Source organism: Neolamprologus multifasciatus, chromosome 6 (assembly GCF_963576455.1).
Source record: "Neolamprologus multifasciatus chromosome 6, fNeoMul1.2, whole genome shotgun sequence".
NCBI classification, from domain to species: domain Eukaryota; kingdom Metazoa; phylum Chordata; class Actinopteri; order Cichliformes; family Cichlidae; genus Neolamprologus; species Neolamprologus multifasciatus.
Window position 1 is genome coordinate 30,315,353 of NC_140444.1, and position 24,854 is coordinate 30,340,206.

General features: G+C 41.5%; 1 protein-coding gene and 1 long non-coding RNA gene across 4 annotated transcripts in view; both read right to left on the reverse strand.

The window, feature by feature from the left end:
- The window catches only part of LOC146517292 (uncharacterized), a 378,392-nt gene that overhangs the window by 196,332 nt on the left and 157,206 nt on the right, over positions 1-24,854 (reverse strand). The gene's annotated exons all lie outside the window — the stretch shown is intronic.
- Positions 1,838-24,854, reverse strand: part of LOC146517299 (protein ELFN1-like) — a 129,866-nt gene continuing 106,849 nt past the window's right edge. For all 3 annotated transcript variants that reach the window (XM_085161627.1, XM_085161628.1, XM_085161626.1), the window contains 4 exons: positions 13,717-14,411; positions 13,479-13,632; positions 10,622-10,788; positions 1,838-9,069 (listed from right to left, as the gene is read on the reverse strand). In XM_085161627.1, the coding sequence (XP_085017753.1) occupies positions 6,981-9,069; positions 10,622-10,788; positions 13,479-13,632; positions 13,717-14,006 (2,700 nt within the window). In that variant the 5' untranslated portion in view covers positions 14,007-14,411 and the 3' untranslated portion in view covers positions 1,838-6,980. The remainder of the gene's footprint in view (positions 9,070-10,621; positions 10,789-13,478; positions 13,633-13,716; positions 14,412-24,854) is intronic.

Genomic DNA, 24,854 nt, shown 5'->3' on the forward strand with positions numbered 1-24,854 from the left:
TGTGCAGAAATACTTACTGTCAATAAAGTTTTCATTAGACAGGTTCATTTGGTCCATTCAACTGCTATCTGTCAAATTAAAATCGAGCAAAGTGAGCATCCCATCCCAACCGTGCTGTCAATCCAAAGTGGGCGTCGTAGATTTGTCAGTATCCATATCCATCCACGTTTTCTTAAGGGGAAATGTTCACCTTCAAGTGGTGTGTAGGTTTGTCAAAACTGATTTATTTTATTTTACATATGTTATGCAGTTTATTTAATATATTTAAGTACAAGACAAAAACTTTTTACAAGCATCAGTTAGTCAGAGATTAACCAGTTTTCATTACTGTGATGTCTCCATGTTTTTTTACAAACTGGCCTCAGGCTCTAGGTCAAAACTAAATATAAATACCTCTGTATGATTTGTCAGCCAGTCTTAACTACATATCAGATGGCAGGACACTGTTCAAGTACCTAAGTAGTGGCTCCATAGTGTTTACGCATTCACCTAACAAATGAAAGATCCCTGATTTAATCCAAGGAGGAGACACAAATCCTTTGAGGGTTGCATCAGGAAGAGTATACAAATCTGCCAAATCACATCTCAGAGCAACCTGCTGTGAATAAGGAAGCAGCTGAAAGCAGCTTTTCAAACTTTCCTTTGGGATTAATAAGTATCTATGTAATTTATTTTTTATCAATACGTGTCAGTTGGTGTAACCCTCAATCACCTGTAATGTGTCAGGTTGCTTGCTTCTAGCTATAAAGATCGTTTAGCTTTGTTTATAGGTTTGAGATGCTGTATTTGTCTCTCAGATTTCTGCCTACACAGTGAGGGTGGCTGCAGGTTTATTGGTTGTTTTGTATTATAAAAATGGTCCCAGTTGAACATTTCAAAATAATAAAGTAAGTGATTTCTTCACAGACACTCTGTGATGCTGGCATGATCGTGGCTCGTTGTGCAGGGGTTTGTCCATTTCCATACTTAACCATGAGATGCATTATCATTACATGTTGTACAGACATTCATGGTCCCCAGAGGTAGGATCCTGGTGATTTTGGTGAGTTAGAGTTCAAATTCAAATCAATGTCTTATCCATGAGCTTCACCTGCTCTTTATGCTAAGTTTTAATTAGTACATGTTTGGATGCTAACAAAAGAAACGCAGGTGGTGACCATAATGAATATTCTATTTGCTAACCATTATTTAAGCAACAGACAGAATAAAATATGTATCTGAAAGCCACCAGATGTGATAGCTGTGATTGCTATTACTGTGATTGTTAGGGTGCGCCAGTTTTCCTCTAACATTACTGTGGGGTTCTGCAGGGTTCAGTCCTGGGTCCATTATTATTTTCTTTCTGCATTTTTTTTCCCTCACATACAGACAATTAAACTGACATCATGCAGACTATGTATTCCAGCTTGCCACTAAACACACTTGTGCTCACAGTCTTTGTTCACAAGCTCAGAATTTGTAGTTGTTCATCATATAAGGTTGAAGAAGAGGGGGAAACAGAGCCTTTAAGTCTGTGGCACCAAGATTTTGGAACATCTCCCACAACATCTAGCTGACTCTGTGGACTTTAAAAAACATTTAAAAACTTGTTTAACCTGAGTTTGTATTAAATATTCTCTGATTTAATTTTATTTGCTTTGCAGTCAATGACACTTACATTTTTTTTTTTATCATATTTTACTGTGATTCTTCGCAGTTTATATTTATTTTAAACTTCACCTAATTATCGTAGAGCTCTATTGGAATTGTTTTCTGTCTTCACTTCTATAAATGCTTTCCTGACAAGTTTGAGTCAGCAGTTCTGATCATATTGAATAAAACATTAAACTTTTAAATATTGGTAAATATTGGTTATATTATGTTAAAAAAAATGGAGGATTATCTGTGGTTTGCTTATTGACTAATGACTTGACCAAGCAGTTTCACAGTCAGACCCACCCCTCCTTATCCTGTTGGATTTTGCAAAACCAAGATGTCAACAACTCAGCTAATTCTAGTCTCTGAGCCTTATTACTCATTTATGTTTTAGGCTATTTTTAATGCAAATACATAACAATAAAATGACTTGCTAGCACCTCTACTCAAGAGGAATGTCCTCCAGTCTTGGTGAGTGAAGTCCTGGTATTTTCTTAGTCTGATACTTAGAACTAATGAGCTAGTATCTATAGGCTAGCTGTGAGTGCGTCTTGCTAACCAAGCTTGTTAGCGTTAGCTGAAAACTTGGGACTCTACCCATTCTTGTAAATATGGTCACTTCTGGATCTCAAAAGACAGAAATGACCAGCTGCAAAGCAGAAGTCAAAGACAGGACTTCAGAAACACTAGGACATCATCACAGGGGCCTCATCCATCTTTTAAATGCAGTCTCTGAATACATACCTTAGTTCTTAACATTTCTGTGTGCGCCCTACTTCTTCAAAGGTCAGACTGTTATTACTGTAGCAGCTGATGTGATGCAAGTTTATGAATTTCCCCCAAACACCCGTTTTTCTGTTAAATAATTTATTTTGGATTTTAATCTCCTGCCTGTGTGGTTTGAGTCTGTGCTGGTGTTCTCCGGTCACAGTGTTTTCCAATAAGGCTGGAGGTAGGTTACCATGCATTTGCACTCTGTTGATAAAAGTTGTTAAATCCATTACTTGCAATTTGAATATGAACTACAAACTGCTGTATGCTGTTCTATTCTTCCTGTGTGAATCCTGCAGAGATTTGATTTCACTAACTAAAGTTTTTAACGATCCAGGTTACAAATTTGAATTTATTTGCCTGATTAATTGTTTAATTCAAGTCAGTGATGGACCAGTTTATGTTTTTAGTTTATCACATTACTATGTTATTCAGGCCTCGCAGGCGCCCAGCACACACAACTCATGGTTTTCAGTATTTCTGTATTTCATTCGGTTGAAACTAAAGAACCAGAGATCCCGTCTCATTATTTCAAAACAGAACATAACACAGACAAAAACAGGTGTAACACACGCACACACGGGTTACAGTAGCACCACAAATAATGTCATTTCCCTCCACTATATAAGGAGGCAGAAATCTGAGAGATAAAATATCCTAAAGCCGACGAACATTTATTTACTTGTGTTAAAGGATCCAAAGGTTTCACCATCAGCTTTTTTGAGTATAACTATTTTAAAACTTCCCACAAGATCTTTGTGTATTTTGCAGAGTAACTGGTATAGTTTTGTGGAAAAAGATGTCTCCTGAAATGTTCAGCACTGAGAACCACAAACGGTTTCTTTTTGGCCTCCGCCTTGAGATAAAAGCAAAAATGTCCACAACCTTGTCACAAACATATGAGACCAGAATTATCTATGGCTATACAAGTAAAAGTTTATCCCAGCAAATGTAATCCATCAAACATCTTTTAAATGCGAAATGAAAGTCCTGTGATACTTCTGGCACTTGTGGCATTTGTATGGTTTCTCCAGGGAAAGGAGACAGTGAAAGGAAGGCTATTTTTATTGTGCTCATTTTAATTTTTTTTGACAATAAAATAAAGAAAGCCTCTGAGAGATCCTATGGTAGAGCTTTCTCTCTCTCTCTCGCTCTCTCTCACTCTCTCTCTCTCACTTCCTCTCTTGCTCCTGAGTCATTCACTAGAAGAATATAACACAAGCTTCCACTGAGGATTTCCTTGCAGCATGCTCCATTGTCATTTCTCTCTGTTAGTAGGACCTCGGTTTATTTCCACTTTCTAGGCATTGTTGTTTCAAAAACACAGTTTCACTTCATCACGGTTCAAAGAATAGCAGCGCTGATTGGGGTCACCGCCGTCTGGTCGCCTTGACCATCAGCTCGTTTGTGTCTTACTCAAGGTGAGCTCTGCTACTCTCTGACACATGATAAGTTCAGGCCATTACTGTTTATAAAACATAATGAAAAAAAGAAAAACAAACCAAAAACAGTAATTGAATACATCGCTACATTGATATTACTGTTACTAAAAGAATGCTCAAGTGAGGCTTCAGAATCAAGCAATTATAAAATTGCAGTCGGGTGAAGTATATGTTAAGAAATCAGGATTTTTTTTTTTCAATTCTCAAAGCAACACTAAAGTTAAAAAGATGAAAAAAAAGAATGTTTTAAGGCTATTGTTTGGTTAAAGCCACAATCTGGAACGTGTAACGCAGCAACAGCCACGGCTCATCAGCTTCCTTTTAGATCAGAGTTGGATTGTTCGCTGCAGCAGCAGAGGAACCATGTCATAGCCGCTGCAGTGTCAGGGAAGAAGAAAAATATTTTAAAAAATTTGCCCTTTTTTTTTCTTTTCCAGCCACACAAATGAATGTGCTTTTTGCGGTGCTACAGACAGCTGTGATGATTTTACCCACACGCGATTATGGCTTTAACCGGGCTTAATGACTTGAGCATTCTGAACTCATTATAGCAGAGAAAAAAGTTTCTTTTGTTTTTTTTTACAGTGTTTCCACTCAACAATAAACTTGTCATTGTTTGCCATCTCTGTTGTGTTCTCTGTAGATTTTCAGTGTCATCGTTTCAAGGTTGGAGTCAACTCTGTTTCAAATCATGTCGCAAAACTGGTTAGCGTTAAATTCAAAGTGCATTGATATGAAACTCTGTTGACTCCACCCCTGGTTTACAGTCTCATTAAATGAATTGTTGTAGCACAGTTCTGTGTAAAGTATATTATCACATTTTTTTTCTCCTATTTTCCACCTCCAGTGTTTAAATCCTGCAGATATTTCAGATATACACAAAGTCTCTGTTCACCACATAAGTGATACTAATCACATTTTACCATAACACTTCATATATTTAAAAAAAGAAACAACCAACTGCCAGTACTTAAATAGAACCTCTTTAGCAACTGCTTTAGGCTTCCAGGACAAACTGGTCAACTGTGTGCACCAATTTGGTCACATTTGATTCTATAGGAAGCCGATCGCTTCTTATTGATCGCCCAATTCTTGGTCTCACAATTGGCCATCTCAAAGAGAGTTTTCTCTCAGACAATGGGCACAAAGACTGAATGCAGCTCGTTCATCAGAATCCAGCTGCTGAACAGTATTAACTTCTCGAAGAATACATTCATCTGTGTGTTGGTTGCGAGTGCATGAGTACACTTGAAGTTGCATGTATGCATGTGCTAGAGTCGTTAACTGTGAGGATGATGGTGGGTCAACAGTTGGGTCCTGGCTTTGAGAGGGCGGGTTGGGGAGGGTAAGGTGTCAATTTACTACCACAGTACTTTGGTCTTAAAAATGATTGGAGGCGGGGAAGCAGTGAGCCAATGATGGTGGATCATTTTGTGCAAATTGTAGTTCTGTTTGGCACACTGACAAGTATTGATGCGAAGGTAAGAGGTCTGTAAATAGTAGTACTTAAAATCGTCTCAAATGTGTTGCGATTTGTTAAGTTAGCACGATGGCACCACAGTGGAACCAGAAGAATTCAAAAAAAGGTCAAACGTTAAAACCCTGGGAGATGGGACGAGGGAGGGGAAGGTGAGGGAGGCGGGGCGATGGGCTTGAGGGTTGGGATTGGGGGGGTGAATTGTCGATAAAAACACAGTGGCGCTACAGTGTATCGGGAAGGAAGCTGAGAGTTTTAGGTCTTTTTTCCTTTTTTTTCTAAGAGTCGTTTTTTGATTTTGAACAGTGCAGATATGCTTTCCCTACGGGAATTGAAGACATTCATTTGAAGATTAGAATTGTTTTTCTCTTTTTTTGAAGTTCGATTTCAAAATCAAAAACGTACCATTTGTAAGTGATCCGGCAGGTGACTAACTCGGGATTCTGGTTTCTGAAAAGTCTGAAAGATTTCAAAACCCATGTTGTACAAACAAAACAGTCACCTCTGTTTGCAAATATAGAACTTCTCTCTCTCATCTGTACAACGTTCTCCTCTTTAGGAGGATTAGGGTGGGGTGTGGGCGGGATGGGGTTCACCAAGAGAAAAGGTGGGCTTGTTTCTGGCTTGGCGAGGAGCACATTCCTCTTGGTAGAAAAAGGAGAACTCAAAAGTCTTGTCCATCGACTGTTTGTGTCTCTGTTGGTGTACACTTCTCAGCTGAGAGTTTCAAAACAGTCAAAAAAACACAGTCACACGATAGAGCCATGCCATATTCAAATAATAGAATATTAATGATGAGGATCATAGGAATAATAGAAGACCAGTAATGATAATAAGAATAATGAATAGTAATAACAACATATCATATTAGCAGTTTTTTTCCCCTTTTTTTTAAATCCTGTATATAAAAACAGTGGTGAGGAGAAGTTGATACACAGTAGGGCTCTACTATCCCCTTGGTTGATTTGGCACATTATATTCACTCTCTGATGAGAGCTACCTACTCATTCTCAGCACAGTTAAATATTACTGTAGCCCGGCGACCCATCCAGAATTTGTTGCTTTTGATGTTTTCAATCTCCGAAATCACAGAAGTTTAAAAAAATAAATAAAATAAAATTTAAAAAGTCTACTCATGTGGCAGCATCGCAGGACGCGATGCAAAAACAACCTCTCTGGAAAAGCAAAGTCTTTATTATACACCGCTGCGACGAGATTGAAAGCATCCCTGGACTGTTCGGGATGGCCCGCCCAGCAACATTTAAGGTTTCTATTCATAATGATGATTCTGCTTTTCTTCATTCAAAACTTAGTACAAATAGCTACATAAGTCTGAGCTATAACTTCCATTACATTACAAAAAGTAACTCAGTCTCTATATGTTATAATTTTTGTCGTTCAGTATAATATATTAGTTTGGTCCTCCTCCGTGCTCTCAGAAGAAAAGGCTTAGTTTTGTGTAAAGTATGTCCGTGTTTGTGTGTGTCTGTGTGTACACGTATGTGCAATCTGATTCTGTAGCTCCTGTAAGATGTGTGCATTTGTGTGTATTTACAGCTCTTTGTTGAATAAGTCACTGTGTATCAGTATGTCATGGATGCACTTTTGTTAATTTTTCATCTTCGGATGGTTTGGGGGGATCTCCACACGTGGGATCAGGCCTTCTGCTGGGCGGACACGCCCTTCCAGTAGTCCAGTATGTCATGGAGATCTTCATCCTTAGCAAACTGAACTTTTCGCCTCAGCGCATGTCCGGCTGCCACGTAGCCTTCATCCTCCATAGATGCCTGCCTGTGCCTCTTGCGATGCAGTTTGAACCGCTCCCACAGCCCCAGGGTTGGGGTGCAGAGGAGCCCTTCCTCCTCCTCATCTTCCTCGGGGCTGGAACAGTAGCTCAGGTTGTGGTACTGTGGTGAGAGCGGGTAGTGTGGCGAAAGCTGGGAGTAGGCTAACTCCCTCTGCTTGGCCTGCCTGCTGAGAGTGAGGGGGTCTAACATTGAGGGCTTGCGCCCCCCTGGGTGGTGGTGGAGTTCCTGCAGGATCTGGGGGTGGTGCTGCAGCTCCTGGAGATGCTGCTGGGAGCCGGGGTAGGAGTGACGGTGCTCGTTGTACTGGCGGATTCTCTGGGCTTCAGCTCGTAAGATGGCTGCAGCCGGGGTGACTGTGCGGATGGGCTCACCTCCCCCGCCCCCCCTTTCCCCTCGATCTCCTGGTGAGGCTCGCTCGATGTAGCGGGACTCTGATGAGTGGTACCCTCCCTCTGAGCGGAAGGAGCGAGGGCTCCGGGCGGAGCCGGGAGAGGAGGACGTGCTGGGCCTTTTAGATGTTGGAGGAGCCTCCATGCTGTGGTGTCGCTGTAATGAATGATGATAACTTCTCCCCCTCTCTTCTCTTCCTCCTCTCCCTCCTTTGTACACCGGGGAGAGGAACTCACCTCCTCGTTCCCTTTCTCCTTGCTCAGACAGAAGCACCAGCTGTGGCTCTGCTGTTGAAACAGCTCCTCCACCTGCAGAAGAGGGGGATTTGATCCCCTGTTGAAAGGAGGTAGATTCAGATTTGAGAGCATCTATACAATTGTTGATGATCTGGTTAACTTTATCTACTTCCTTGGCAATGGTAGAGATCTCTGCTACTGAGCCTTGGGGATTTGCTTGCGGTGACATCTCCCTTTCTCTCTCTCGTTCTCTCTCCCTTTCAATGTCCGACCCTCTCACCTCCATATAGTTGAGTTTAGGGGGCTTGTGGGCCGGTGTCTCTATCACCTCCTGAAGCTTGTATGGATCTATCTCACCACCCTGAGGTAGGTAGGGCATTCTGGACAGACTGTCCCCAGCACCAAGCTTCTGGGAAACGGTTCCTCCACTCCCTCCCTCTATATCCCCTTCTCCACCATACTTTAGCTCTATCAGTGTTCTCTGGATCCTGCTCATCTTCCTTTCCTTTTCCTCCATGATCCTCTTTCTTCTCAGGCAGTGGACAACAAAGCCAAGGAACACAAGCATTCCAAACAGGCATCCCAAAATTGTCATAATGTAATGGGTTGCTGATGACGGATTGGGTGATCTCTCTGTTCCGACTCGGCGGCTTGTTGAGATGGTGAGACAGGTGTGGTTGAAGCGAAGGGAGTTTCGTATAGAAGCCACACAGTAGGTGTAGTCAGTGTTTGGTTTTAAGTTCTTTAGCTCAATATCTTCTCTTTTATCTTTCAAATTCTGAATATCCGTGAAGAAGCTATTGTTATAAAGCATCAGGATGTACATTTTCTTGTACGGATCGGGAATCTGAACCGTTATCACAGCGCTCGAATCTAGCACTTGCTTTACAGTCATAATGGGTTTGGCATCGGGGAAAATGGGACTCAAGCTGATCACCTCACCCCCATCAGGAGGGGTCCCGGAAGCGCAATCATCCAGTCCGCAGGGAGAAGCAAAATCTGGCGGAGGAGTTGTGGAATCAATACCATAGAAGGATGTTGCGCTACTGCTGTCATCTGTGCACACGTGACTGAGCGCATACAGAGCACTGCGTTGGTTAAGCATGCGGGGATTTTGGTTGAGAAGGTTGTACCCCGAGAATCCATGAGGGGAGTCACACACCATCCTCTCACTGGTCCTGTTGGGGAAGGCTGCAAGCCAGCGAAGGAAACCCAGCAACTCGCAAGAGCAATTGAAGGGGTTAGTGTAAAGTTCACAGGTGGTCAGCTTAGAGAGTCCAGAGAACAAACTGCCATCCAACACCTGAATCCTGGAAAAAGATCAATAAGAAAGTATAGATTTATTGGCAAGTTACCCCTTTAGATGTGTTCTTTCACATTTAATGCACCTATTCCCTCCATTTAATAGATTTCAGCTCATGGTCAAAAACATCTGCAATACAATTTTCAACAAGTCCAAAAGAGCAGTTAAGCTTATTTCATTTAGCTGTTGCTATACATTTAGGTCAACAGATCAATACCAATTACCAAAACCAATAGTAAGAACAAGACAGTTATTTCCACTGAGAAAAAAAGAAAATAGCGTAGGGATCTGCTGAGGATACCGTCACAGGAAAAAATTAGTATCACTGAATGGTCAGTAGTGCATTTTTCCATCATCAGTGCAAATAGGTAAATTTAGAAAACAAGCATAGCTAAAATGCCTGGCATTTTTATTTTTGTTTGTTCTCCAGTGTACATGTGCTGCAATTATTACAATTTCAGCATCTATATATATCAATAATGATCAGGAATAACATTATGAGCACTAACAAGCGACATTTGAAATGAATAACACTGATTATCTCTTCATCATGGCACCTGTTAGTGGGTGGCGTATATTAGGGAGCAAGTGAAGATTTTGTCCTCACATTTACTGTGCAGGAAAAATGGGCAAGCATAAAGATTTGAGTGAGTTTGACAAGGGCTAAATTGTGAAAACCGCAGATTTTGTGGGGTGTTCCCACTCTGCAGTGGTCAGTATCTTATCAAAAAGTTGTCCAAGGAAGGAAGAGCGGTGAACCAGCAACAAGGTCATGGGGAGCCAAAGCTCACTGTTGCATGTGGGGAGCAAAGGCTGGTCTGTGTGGTCTGATCCATCAGTTACTGAAACCAAAGTTTCTGAAAAAAGTTAACACTAGTTCTGATAGAAAGCTGTCAGAATACAGAGTGCATAATAATGGGGCTGCCCATGGTGACCCCTGTCCACCGCCCAAAGCACCAACAATGGACACGTATGAGAGATGCACTATGGGAAGAAGGCAAGCTAGCAGAAGCAGTGTGATGCTATGTTGGAAAAACTTGGGTCCTGCTATCCCTGTGGATATTCTGTTTTGACATGTACCACCTACCTAAGCACCGTTGGAGACCATCTACATGGGCATGTTATTCCCTAATGGCTGGAGCCATTTTTAGCATGCACCCTTCCACAAAGCAAATATGATTCAGCAATGATTTGCACATCAGCACAGTTTGAGGTGTTAACCTGGCCTCCAAACTCCTCAGATTCCACTATAATCAAGCATCTGTGGGTTGTGCTAGACAAACAAGTCCGATCCATGGTTGCACCACATTGCAACTTAAGGGACCTAAAGTATCTATTGCTCACTTCCAGATACCACAGCTTCAGGGGTCTAGGGGAGTCTGTGCCTCGTTGGGTTAGTGCTGTTTTGGCAGCAAAAGGGGCACCAAAACAAGAGTCACGATGTTATGCCTGATTGGTGTACATATTATTGGTGTACACATAGTGTACACATTATGGCTGAAAAAGCAGCAATTTCCAACATTTAAGCAGTTTCACCTAGTAACCATGATTTTCAATACCTGTTCATGGAAAGGTCTATATTCTCTATATTCGGACATTCCCAGAAGGTGTTGGGTGTAACAGTCTCAATGAGGTTGGCTTGCAGGTAAAGGTACTGCAGCTTGCCCAGGCCTCGCAACATGCCCTCTGTCAGGTTCCTCAACTTGTTGAAGCCCATCTGGAGAACCTGGGGAGGCAAAGACAAGTGGGATTAGTCTAATCTCTGAAGACCTAGCCTGTGCCAGGCATCACTCACCACAAGCTGGAAACATACAGAACAGATGACGATTCAAACAATTCGTGTTTGACACGGTGATCTAAGCCCGGGTGCTGCGCTGAATTTACTGAGATCTTTCTTGTTCACATTTTACCTCCTGGCTTAGCTCCAGCAGCCGGATAGATGTGTAAGCATACCAGCTCATTACGGATGTGTTGAGATCGGTTTGGTGAAACATTTTGCTTGAATATTCCTGGAAGCCATAATGAGCGGGTGTTGTCATTCTCATGTCTGTGTCCATCTGTGCGTATATCGATGGAAGAATTTCTATCTCTTTAGACCCCTGTTTTGGTTTACATATTATTCTAAATAGAACAGCTTAAACTTGTAATATATGATAAATACAGTTCGAATAAGTCTATGCTTATTGTAGAAATCTATAAGAATAAGTAAAGAAATGGTATGCATAGTTTGATTCTAAACTATTTGTCTCTGTGCACTCCTCAGGAGTGTTTTATTGTGATTACTTTCACATAAGATTGACAATTTCACCATATAAATGAAACATTAACCTCTATGTCAAAACAACCCAAGTTTAATATCAACGGTCATCACTAGTGTAATGTGAAGGTTCGTCATAGGCTACTAAATCTCTCTGAGCTGTTATAAACATCAAGATGGACACAGATAACTTTTCCAGCACTAACTTCAGTCCTGGCTTAATTTAACACAACAACTTCCTTGTTGAGACTCCCCATGTGACTTCATTAACCAATGAGAAGCCAGGAAATCCTAGCTTTAGGTGAATGCGGCAGATTCAACACATGTTTATAATTCCTTTGAGACGTCCAGACATGTAAACAGTAAATATAAAAGGAACTGTATATATAATTAGCTCTGTAAACAACATAAACACATCTCTTCATTTTAAACAAATATCAATTATCTTCTACACTTTACACTAGCATTGAACCAAACAGCAGCTTTTAGTGGAAATGTATGCAGAAAGCAACCAACTATTTGCACTCTGCGCATGTTGGAAATGCAGACCTGAGTAAGTTCAAAAGTTACTATTTTGACAGGAAGAGATCTTTTTACTAAGCCTCCCTTCTTCTAAGTTTAACTGGGTAAATTATCAAGAAGAATCTATTCCGCTAACAACAGGATGGCCTGCTGTAAACACAAAGATGAGCCATGAAACCTTTTTCTCATAGATTCCATGTTATTGAACCTCTGTTATATTCCAAACCTCTGTCCATATTTTTTTCCTATGTATCCATTTTTCTCTGCTCCCTCTCTTTCCCCTCATCCTCAGCCAGTCAAAGGGCGAGGGAGGTTTTTTTTCTTCCCACTGTTGCCAAACGGTTGTTTACAATATATGGTTTAACTGTAGGGGATTTCTGTGTATTATTGTAGGAGCTTTACTTTATGATATAAAACACCTCAAGGTGACGGTTCTTGAGATTTGGTATTCATTGAAATTAATTTCTTTACCTTGAGATACTCTATTGCTGTTAGCACCGTCTGACTACTTTTGCAGCATTTTGCTAAATCTGAGCAGACAGTATAGCCCTGGACACTGAATTCACAGTACTTCTATCAGCAGTCACATCATCAATAAAGACTAGTAAACGGTTCCAAGAGCAGCCATAGCTGCACATTCCATAACATTACCTATGGGTAGGAGCTGTTCCTAACAATGCCTTGTTGTAGACACTCTGCATTTCCATTCATGAAGGCATCTCTGCATTGTAGACTTCACGAGTGATGCACCAACCTCCCTGAGAGTGTTTTTGAATTGGTTAGATGGTGTGAAGTTGTTTTTCTTTACCAAGGAAGGAATTTGCGATGATCCACTTTGGTTGTCTTCTGTGGTTTTTGAGGCTTTTTGGCATGGTTGAACTGCATTCATTATTTGTTAGAAAGTACCAGATTTGGTCACTCGTAAAGTTTTTGTGGCCTCACTGACAGGCCTGCTTATCTTTAATCTCCCTTAAAATAACAAAGAACCTGGCCTCAAGTGGCCATGAAACTGCTTGTCAGTCAATTGTCCAATCAAAACCTGTCCCATTGTCCAAATACTTATGGACCTGACTGTAAAATGGCAGCCACATGGACGAACTGCATGGACAAAAACCACCTTGAGGAGGGGATCAGATTACTAGAAATGAGATAAGGCATTTGCTTTTTACAGGGAAAGTGGCAGAACTGTATTTTTATTGCATACACATACACATAAACATACACATACTACTACTACTAATAATAATAATAATAATAATAATAATAAGAAAAAGAATATATTCGGTTGGTACATAATAGTATAGTAATTTGATACCAAGTGTTAAGTATATATTGTGTAATTGGATTATTAGTCCTCTGGTGCACTGTGGGATTAAACAGCAGTTTAATGTTGGATATGCACTCTCATATGCACAAACACTTTGTTTACATTGAGACTGATGGATTGCATTTAGTTACTGTGTATACTGTAAAATTATGGAGCACTTTTTAAATAATCCAAATACATCCAAACAGTTTGAAGAGTGCATTTCATGTACCCAAATAATGCTGTAATTTTCCACCGCTGTATGTATGTGCATTGATGAATGTGCACCTATATGGAAAAACCTATGAATACATATTGTGTCAGGACGCACCTGCAGATTAAATTGTGCTGAAAACGCTCCATCTTCCACGTAACTGATATCGTTCTTGGTCAGGTTCAGATAGGTGAGGTTGCTGAAGCGACTCAGTGAAGAATAATGGACCGCCCGTATCTTGTTCTCGTTCAGCCTCAGATCCACAATAGTGCTGTGGAGAGATGTGTGAGATCTCTCAGCATCCAGCAATTCGGGAAAATACTGTGGAAATAAGTTTCATTGTAAGTTTTCGTACCTGTTAATGTGGGAGGGGATGGCCTCGTAGGGAGGCTGGTTCATACTGCAGATAGCCAGCCACACAAAGCCTTTCTCCCCTTCAATAAGCCAGCAGTCCGCCTTAACCACCGGCAGCCGCATCATTGAAAGCAGTGCAAGGAAACAGAAGAAGGAGCTGGCTGTAGACAAGACCACTGATGAAGACCCTCCAGTCGTGTTATGTCGCTGCCGTCCCTGTTCAGTATTCTGGGCCATTTGGGATGTCATTGCAGTATCCGCTGGAGAAAGCCGACCAGAGTTGCTCGCCATCTAACATTTATTCTTGTAGACTGGAGCCATTGGGAAGGGAGGGTGGGTGTGTTTTTTAACGGTTATATTTTCATGAACAGGGATTTGCTTTTCTTGAGAATTGTGACTGTTCTATGAGCGGCAAATGTGCCAAACCGAGGAATTGCTAAAAGCTTGAAGAAATAGAGTGCATGAATGGGATGTAACACTTCATTGGTAGTATGTGTGTCTAGGTAAACTGTATAAGTCGATTAATTAGCGGGGTCACATTTGATTTATGTATGATTTGGCAAGTGGAAGTCATCCTAGTGCCAGATTGGCTGGTATTCATGTCTTCTGTGGCCATCTGCACCTCTGATTGGACAAGCAACTCTTTTCTTTCTTCCTCATTGCGTGCTGCTCTGTACTTGGTGTGAGAACCGGTCCCTGGAGGGAAAAGGAGAGAGAGCGAGAGATGGGAGGAAGGCGTAAGAACGGGATTGCCAGTAAAACACAGTGGTTTGTTTGTGAGCTGCAACAAACACAACCCTGTTACCAGCACGATGAGATAAAGGTGCTTATTTTTTTCCTTATATAACAGTCTGACGTGTGCACATGCATACTCAAATTTAGGCATGCGCACACACACACAATTTTTATATACAGTGACATTTCTTGACAAGTCCAATTAGTGTATACACAGATACACAAGCACCTGCAGATCTGAAAAATACACACAGCTTGCTGCTGCTGCGAAAAACAACACAAACAGACACGCACGCATGCACGCACGCACGCACGCACACACATGTTTTCTGCAGTTCCATTAGCCTCTGGGCCTTGATGGCCAGGGCTAAGAATGGCCATGGCTCTGATACTGTATCTAATTAATTAATCTGCTCTAAATAAAACACTTCCTGGGAAAAACAGCTGACGTATGATGGAATAGGAGAGACAGGGAGGCGGGAAAGTGAAAGAGGCTCTCACAGGGCTGTGCAGAGCAGGAGGAAGAAAAAGTGGGTGCAAGGGAGCTGCAAGGAAAGATGCTTGGGGGAGGGGGAGAGAGATGGTGAGATGGAGAAGAGGTTGAGGTAGAAGGAGGAATAAAGCAGTCAGTGGTGAAAGAGACAGCAGTTCTGTGGGGAAAAAGAGGAGGCTGAGAGGGGGAAAAGGGATGTGGTGGGACTTTGTTCAGTGAAATTGCGAGAATAGTGGCTCCCTCTTCTCTCTTTTGAGCCTTTTTCTCTCAGCTGCGAGAGCAACAAACAGGAAGTGACATCACCGAGGTGAAGGAGAAGGAGTGGGAAGGAGCAAAAGGTTGGGCCGTCCTGACAAGCATCTCCTGGCTGCTGTTGACACATTATTGATTACGGCGAAGCAGAGCGGTGCTGATGTGTCACCTCTGATCTGAGGAGGAGGGTAAATGAGAGTGGCGTACTTGTGGGGAATAGGATACAGTTCCCTTCGACTTTTTGTGTCCTTTTAGAGAGCTGGCTTGTTAGTAATGCATTCACATAATGAGTAATGGCAATGACATTTTTCACTTTTAATGACACATGGGTTTGTGTTGATACCCTCCGTGTTCCCTCTCATAGCTCATCAGTCATCTGGCCTTGGTCAAGTAGGTAGCACTAAACCTGCAGTGGTTTGGAGCTCGTTGGAAATTGTGTTAAATGGAGATTAAAAAAAACAAATCTTTCATGCACAACCATCATGTCTAGACAAAGATATTGAACGGCACAAGCAATTGTAAAGCACAACTGTGCTACAAGTTTTCTTTGTCATTTGATTTATCACAAATGCTATGTGTTTTTCAGTGAGGGGGTTTTGAACTTCTAGACTTGCAGGGATTGATGGCTTTAACCTCTCCTGTATGCAGTTTGTCCCTTTTCCTCTTTGTCCTCTCTCCCCTCTTTACCTTTTCTCATGCATGTCTGACTCCAGAGCTGCATGTTTCTGATGCACAGTGACTGTCCCCACCAACCTGCTGAGTGTTTACTGTTATATTGTTTGTGATTTGTTGCTCCTCTTTTCTCTCTTTGCTTTCCCCTCACCCCAACCGGCTGAGGCAGATGGCCGCCCTCCCCGAGCTCGGTTTACGTTGGCGGTTTCTTCCTGTCAAAACAGAGTCCGACCGCCTGCCGTTACAATGTAAAGTTCCCCGCAATAATCGCTGTTGTGAATTGGCACTTTAGAAATAGAAATGAATTGAGGGGAAAAAAAAACCCCGGAAGCCTTCTTCATAAATGTGACTAATGTACGCTGGCGTGCATGAGTGTTTACCGGTGTGTAGCCATATGCATGGGCTTTCCCACCCAGTCAGCATAATCTATAATTGATGGTGAGACTTCCTCCCACGTTGCATGAGACAAACTACCTAGATGGGACACGAGAGAAAGTGTAGGAACTGCTGCCAGCAACACACACACTGATGGGAGATGTCCATTTTGCTTACCAGATAAACTCGAGTAAACAAACTGTTGAGAGGGAACAACATGGTGGTGTAGCAGGGGTGCAGAACACTGTGTGTGTGTGTGTGTGTGTGTGTGTGTGTGGGGGGGGGGTGTTAGCTAAGACGCTGATTTCCACCTGATCTCTTTCTTTTCATACTGAGGCAAGTACAAGGGTCCAGGAGACAGAACAAGAGTGCAGGTTACCAGAAAGAGAGATCCAGTAGCAGTTACTAGCTTTCACTTGACCTTCTTTGTAGTAAAAAGTGTAGTAAATACACTTGTAGTAGCTAACGTGATATGCACAGAAGGAACTGTTAAGAGCCTGTCGGCCTCTTTTCCATTTTGCATCATTCATCGCATTCCCCAACCTTGCCCGCACTCTCCGCGTGTACGCACGCTCGACGCTGCCTCAGCTGTCGAGAACAGGCATGTGGAATATTTCTGCACTCAGCATCGTGACCGCCTCACTTTTCAGTCATGTCACACTCAAAGATTTATAGGGTACAAATCGTCATCCCGAGAAAGACTGAGACTCTAACCTTGCTTTGACCACGGTGGTGTCATGGCTGCTGTACTTTAAGGTAATGTTGTGTAGATGTGCATGTTCTCTGAAACAAAAAACAAGCCACCCGGGGAAAGATTCATATAGCTGTGTGTGCACAAAAGCAGAAAAATGCATACGCTGTCTTCTTGAGAGATTTCAAAAGCCACGTGTATGCGCTGTCCTCTTTTAAAAACACAAATCTCAGTCACTGTGAGATTTTACGCACGTGGCCGAGCCAACTCTTTGCTCGCACCTTTAGCCACGAGTGGACACAGATGCTTTCTTATTGCATCAGTTCCATATAAAATCGCTGTTTGCAACTCAGGTTAATGAAGAAGTGCAATTTACTTTGTGGAGAAAGTGGAGAAAGGGAAATGTGGCTTTGATTGTTTTTGGAATTAAAAAGAAAAGAAAAACAGAACGGGGATAAAAAGAGCAAAAGACCCTGGCAAAAAACAAAATGTTAGACTACAAACAAAAGGAAAAAAAAGAGAAAGCAGACCATTACACATGGTCACAGCTATTTATAGCATCAGTGATGACAGACCATCGTAAAAGCACTGGCTGTTTTCCTTCATGCTAGTTATTTCTCACCTTAATTTTCATCTCTAGGCAATCGGACTTGGCCTTCTCTAGAAGCATTTTTACAGTTAATTTTTACATTATAAAAAACACTTTGCATTTGGGGAAGGTCATATTATATGCATGTTTCTTTGTACATACACAGTTTATGCACACAGCCTCTGTAAACACCCCTAAAACTGGTCTTTCTTACACCTTCCTCACATGATTATCAGATTATTGAGTCTCGCTGATTTTCACCATGATTTTTATATTGTGTCTTTGTAATATGGAGACATAATTCTGACTGAATCTCCCCTTTAGACCCTCTCGAGCACTGGAGCACTCTCCTTTGAGAGTCACTCTTTTTTTATTTACTCTTGTTTCCATTTCAGATTCTGTTACTCTCCCTTTTCATCATGTTTTTTTTTCTCTTTTTGGTCAGGCATAGCCACAGTCTCCTTCCTTTTTTGAGCGTTCGTTTTCCTGGGAGATTTTTAGTATCCAGACAGAATTGCATAATAAAAGCGAGGATTGTAGTTAGCCAATCTAAATGCAGACCGCATTGTTATTTTTATTTTACCTGTTACTCTGTGCAGTAAAAAATAAGTGCGTCATCTTTAACAAGGCAATAAATGTACAGTCCAGTTTCCTTTGATTTAATGAATCTAAATAACCTCAAATCACAAACATCCATCATCATACGCTCATTTGCAAGAAAGGAAAACAGCAGCAAGTGGCCCATAAAACAATAATAAACTATTTTCAAAACACATATTAAAACATTTTAAACTATCAACAAAATGTTTAGTAGCGCCTTTATTGTATTTCTAATTTTCGCTCTTCTTCTCGCTCCCTGCGTCAGCGCTACCCCAAACAAGTGAGAAAGATCCACAGCATGACTAAGAGAGTCAAGCAGAGAAAGTAGATTGCAGATGATGTATCCTGTTTACAAAGCTAAAGGCTGTTCTTTCTATCTCTGCTGAGAGTTGCAGTCCTGTTGGTTTGATATTTTACACATTTCAGAGACACCTGGTTTTAGGTTACGCCCTGAGGCTAAAGAGAAAGAAACAAGTTTTCTGGTGCAGATCCCTGAAGGGTTTATTTTATATGCTCTCATTTAAATGGATCAAGGAATATGTAGTCGGTGTTTGTCAGTTGCATATAGAGAGGTTCACGTCAAAGGAAAATCCTGAACCCTTGACTCTTGAAAGGTATCCTTTAAGTCTCTTGTGCTGTAATGGGCATTTTGTCCCCCTATAGGGAAGGGTTGCATCTCATCAATGCAGTATTGTCCTGAGTGATTACCTTTAACCCTAATGGGCGTGGTCTCTCAATCCAAAGGCCACAAGGAGTCACCAAGTGAAAATAACTGTGCTCATTTACTGTGAATCTTCAAGTCACCAGATGGAAAAGTCTGCGCTGACAGGTTGTACAGCTCTCTGCTTCACGGTCATGAAAGTACCAAGTGAGGGAATATATATTTTATTTTATTCCAGGTTTCTAGTAACACTCAGTTTTCTTTTCCTTTGGGTGATAACTCACCTGTTTATTCCTGCAATTACCTAGTCACACAATAAACCAGCAGTACTAAGCATAAAATCCAGCACACAAGTCCGGGGCTTCAGCTAATGTCCACATCAAACATCAGAATCAAGAAAAAAAGCGGTCTCCGTTGCTGCAGCCGTGATGTGAATGTTGATGCCAGATGGGTTAGTTTGAGTATTTCTCCGACTGCTGGTCTCCTGAGATTTTCACAACATGAAAGTATGGCTGACGAATCTGCAGAAACCACGCGATCCAATCATGTCAGCATGGACCAGCATTTCAAATGGATGTTTCCAACATCTTGTAGAATCTATGGCATAAAACATTTAGGTTGTTTTGACAGCAGATGGGACTGGTCGATGTAATGACGGTTTTCATAATAAAGTGCTTGGAGTTCCTACTTTTGGATAAACTGGAAGTTTGATTAAAAATCTGCACGATCATTAAAAAAGATCCGCTGTTTTTACCGCTGCAAAAAAACTAAATGTAAATGTTCTTACTAGTAGAACTGAATTGTCTATTTTTTAACATCTTCTACATCATTTTTCACTTTTTTTTCCCCCCATGTGACCGATGAGCAACACTTAGGAGATGGGTAGCACTCCTGGGCAGGCTGTGAATGAGGCTAAAATATGAGCGCATTAATAACAGGGATACTGTCATATACCCACATACATAAGGAGATGTAGATCCCCATTTCTGTGTGTAGTGGTGCATCTCAACTCATGCCAGTGCTTTCATTACTATTCAAAAGCAATGTGGAAAGCAGCAGCGGCACAAAGTTTCCGTTCAAGCCATGAACGGAAAAATGATGAAGAAGGTGAGGCAGAATGAGGGAGACAAATGACCTATATTGCCCATATACCTGTATGTGTATGTGTATGTATGTGTGCATTTACTGTGAAGTCGTACTATATTTAAATGTAAGTAGATGTCCTGTCAGAATAGGTTTAACTGGTATGCCTGTAATAATAGCATAATAATAACATATTAATACAATGGTTTCAGCTGGAGTTTAAAATTGTATACCCCTTTTTTTTCTAGAATAGTTTTTTTCTATAACAAATAGTGGAATCTGGCCATCTCCACCCTGAAACTCAGACTGCCTGATGCATGCGTTTATTGCAGCAGTACTTCTCACTGATAAGAACCTCACTGTTAACTGTTGCTGTGTTACGGCTTATGCAAACCTAACATTTCCACCTGACTCTACTTTACTTCAAAAGCTTTCAATGAGATGACATGGTGGAGTTTTTTTGTGAACCACTGACTGTACATCTGTGGTTGGGTTTCCTCATAAACTGTAAGAGATGAACATGTCTGCCTTGACATCAGTCTGTGCTTTTTGGATGCCTCTTTTGAGACTTTGAGTGTGGATGTTGCTGTCCTGTATTGTTAACTTAGTCCACAATTAGCTTCACTTACGATTGAAAACCACATGTGCACATCTGCAAATTAGCAATTACACATTAGGCCAGGTGTAAGCACTTAATTTCCCCAACAGGTCAAATGAGAAACTGGGACTGCTGTGGAGGGTCACACCAACAGGTTTATGAGGAGATAACATTTCTGCTTATTGGTGCAGCCCTCCACAACAGTCCCAGTGCAAAGGTCCACGTGCAGTGTTCAATCATAAATGAGGCTAACAGCTAACTAAGCTAGCTGTAAAATGATTTTTCCCATGCATTATGTCTAAAACTACATCCGCTCTGAAATGTCTTAAAAGAAAGTCATACCCCCTAGGTGTTCAAAAACATCGCTGCCTCCCACAGAGTACAACTGCAAAAGTGTCAGTAAAAAAAAGAACCCCCACAAGTCACTAAGTACAAAACGCAGATGCAAGAGAAGCTGTGGAGAGTTTCTACAGTGACATAGATGCCTCACATCTTTCAGTGTGACATTAAGAAACCATTATAGCTAGCTTTTACTTCAGTGTAACATAAACTTACAATGGGTCCTACCAAATGAATGACAAGTGTTTTAAAGTTATTGGGTTTGTTGTCTGCACCTCCTAAATGTCGTTCAGGCAGTCTTATGAAAGAACGATTGCCCAGAAGGTTAGCTTAGCTTAAATTTTGAATCCAAAAATACTTAATAGCCAAAAAAGGGTTTTATCCTCTGGAATAGTATTAAAAATAGCTACTAATTGCTTAAGTTAGTATTCTCTTACACAAACAGTCTGAAGAATTTCAGTTCAACTTTGTTTTCTGGGTGTGGTGTTTAGCACTGTCACGTCAGAGCAGCTCGGCCCTGGGTTGGAGTCCGCCAGCTGACCGGGACCTTCCTGTGAGGAGTTTGTTCTCCCTGTGCCTGTGCGGGTCATCACCGCAAACTCCAGCTTCCTCCCACACCCCAAAGACAAGCATGTCAGGTTAACTGATGATCCTAAATTGGCTAAAAGTGTAAATGGTTGTCAGTCTCTCGGTGGCCCCCTGAATTAGAGTTTTCGCCTTGTACTTGATTTTTTCTCACACCCTCTAGACGTTCTACAAACACTGTCACATGCATCTTCTCCTAATGCTGTATGTTGATTTGCAAGGCTATTTTGGGATTGCTCTCAAATTATTTGGGTATTTATGTAACCAGCACAAATATATGGACGTTAGCAGTGTACAGTTTTCCCTTTGTAGCTTCAAGCCCTGACAGAGATGTTCTAGACAGTCTTTATGATGCTTTGAGTTCATCGTGTAAATTTGTCTGCTTAAAGGCTCGAAAATTCAGAAACTCATTTCTCTGGCAGAGTTCAAAGCATTCATTGCAGCTGTGTGAGATGAATCCTTGGGAGTTGTCATTGCTTTGAATACGTTTTTTTTCTCTTTTTTCTTTTTTGGGGGGATGCTAGGCCTGTGTCTCTCTGTCGTTCTGCCTGTCTGTCCCCAGAACTTTTTACGCTGTATTATTTATCTAAGACCTCTATCTACAGAATATAGCTGTCTCATTGGTGAGGACTCCCTTGCAGATTTTGCAGATTTTGGATCCCAAAAGGTGCAATCTGGTTAAATATAGATTTAGCGTTAAAATGGAGCGTAAGTGAATTCCTCTTTCCTGTGTTTTGATTATGTACGATGCTTATTGATTTCCCAGGACATGGAGATGTCAAACGGTGGACAAGCTTGTGAAGAATTCATCTTTTCTCAGTATCTTGGGACCTCACAACAAACCGTATCACACAGTCAGCTCTGGGCAGTACAAAAGTCCTCACACACACACACACACACACACACACACACACACACACACACACACACACACACACACACAGAGGCTTTGCACATTTGTGCAATCGATGAAAGTGAGTCATCTGGATTAGGTTAGATTACAGAGCAAGAAAAGGTGAAGAGGAATGGAGAACGAGAGAGAAAGAGAAGAAAGGAAGAACGGGAGTTAAAGGAAGTCAGATCAAAACGCGCCACGCTCTGAGGCAAGTTCTACTACATCTCTCACAACCGGGAGGCGCAGCGCGAGTGTGCGTCTGTCTGTCGTCCGCGTGATTCAAAGACATCTGTGAGAATGTAATTTGTTTTGACTCTCAGTCTCACCCATCCCTCCCCACTCTCCCCCCACCACAGTGATTGACTATTACGGATATAAGGCTTCAACATCACACAACATCACACGTCCTTGAGGGAGGAATGAAAGCAAAAGCGTCTTCTCTCCCCCTCTCTACTCAGTCACGAGGGTAAGGGGTTTAAAAAGTGGGGGCGGGCTGGGGGGCGAGGAGTGAGCGATGGATGGAGCGAGGGGTAGAGGAGTTTGGGGGTTAAGCTGACGTCCAGACTTGGCATGATGGACGTTTCTATAAGAGATATGGAAACACGGAGCGTGACGGACATTTCTATTATAGAAATTTTATGCTGCTTGCTACCCAGCAGTTGGGAGCGAGAGAGAGAGAGAGACTTCTGTGCAGTAAGGCATGCAGGACAAAATGTGGAGAATAATGCTATTGATACAAGCTTGTACTTTTCTCATCCTGATCTAATATCTGTGTCGTATCCGTCTCTGTCTTTTTCTCCATCACAGAGTGTCTTCCTCTCTGTCTTTCGCCGTCTTTGCAGTGAGAGGGTTATGCCAGAATAATAGGCAGTGCTGATATATATCTCCTCCACAGGCCCTGCGGTGCTACACTTGTCACTCCCCTGTAGAGAGATGTGGACATGTGCGATGCCGTGGATGATCGTCTGTGGCGAAACATTGTACGGTTACGTAATGCATTTGGTATTCAGAGAGGAGAACAAGAGGAAGGAGGAAAGATGGGAAGCAGAGGTGGAAAGAGTCACACGGCTCAGTAAATGAGGGCGAGGAGCTGACTGGAAACATGCCACGTTGTTCATTTTGCCTTAGAATTAAATCTCCCATTTCTTACTCTTAGTATGGAGTGCTGAGTGTGCTACCTGGAAACAATCACATTTGGAGGTCTCTTTAAATATCAGCTGTAATCTTGTTTTTACTTGTATTCTTTTAGCATTTGAAGAACAACAACTACCAGAAGACAGAAAAAAAATCCTCATCATAAAAAATTAATTAACAGTTTTAAGCTACTCATCGAACATCATTGAACATTCAGCCAGTGCAGATAAACGCAGAGAAACTTGAGCTTCCAGCTACAAGCAAGCTCGCTTGACTGATATCAATAAAGCAAGCTCATACTGGAATGCCTCCAAAAGAAACATGAAGTGCCACTCTGCTAACATTTAATATTGTGCAAATGTATTTAGCCGCCCCTCATTTCTTTAGATTTTTTTGGGAAAATGGAAAATATGCGCAGTGATTTATTGAATGTGCAAACATACTTGGAAATACAGAACAGTAGGCAAAAACAGAGTTTGTACAATTTCAACAACTTTGAAAGTCAATATTTGGTATGACCACCTTTATTCTTTAACACAGCGCTGCTGCAGTAAAAATACTATTTTATGCCTGTCAGACAGAGATTTATTTTTATCTTAGTTCTTGTAGATTCAACTGAAGGAATGGAAACAAATTACTGTGAATGTTTTGAGACAGGCTCCCAGTAACAAAGTGCCTAAAGATGCCACTGATAATTGGATCTTTCTGTGGACACAACACTGATTCATCTGTTGAACCAGTGCCATCAATATAGTTACCTTTTGTCCCCAAAAGCTGATTCTGTTCATCTGGACGTAGCGTTTTCAGTGGGAGAAACGTTTCGTCACTCATCCAAGTGATTCTTCTGTCTCAGCTGACTGCAGGTTTCACCAATCTTATGAACAGTACATTACATAATGACTGAAACCAGCCCACTGAATGAACAATGGGCTGTGAGGTCAGTTCATTGATCATTAATATGGAAATTCTCATGACCATTGATCAACAACCACTAATCAAAGCCCATTGATCAATGACCATGACTCCAAGTTCTTCTTCTTTTTTAACTTTGTTTAATCTTTCAAAAATGAATGTAACTGTTCACATCTCAGTTCCATTCAGAAGTAAGGAGACGGGAATCAGGTTTGTACGTCACTGCCAAACATTTGCAGTGTAGCACATTTTCACAAAGTGAATTCAAAGTTGAATCAAAGAACTGTTTATTTTGTCAATTTAAAGGTAATTTAAATGAAGGAAGTTTCCCACATGTCATGGCAAATGTTCGTCACTGCAGTCAGGAACAATCTCAACTCACATTTAAAACTCATTTCAGATAATGAAAGTTTGGAGTTGTCGTGTATGCAGAGCAGGACGTAGCTCAGGAAAGAAGTGATGGTGAACTGCTCGATGCTGCGTATTCACAGTGGCTAATGACACAGATCTGACCACAGATGTTCC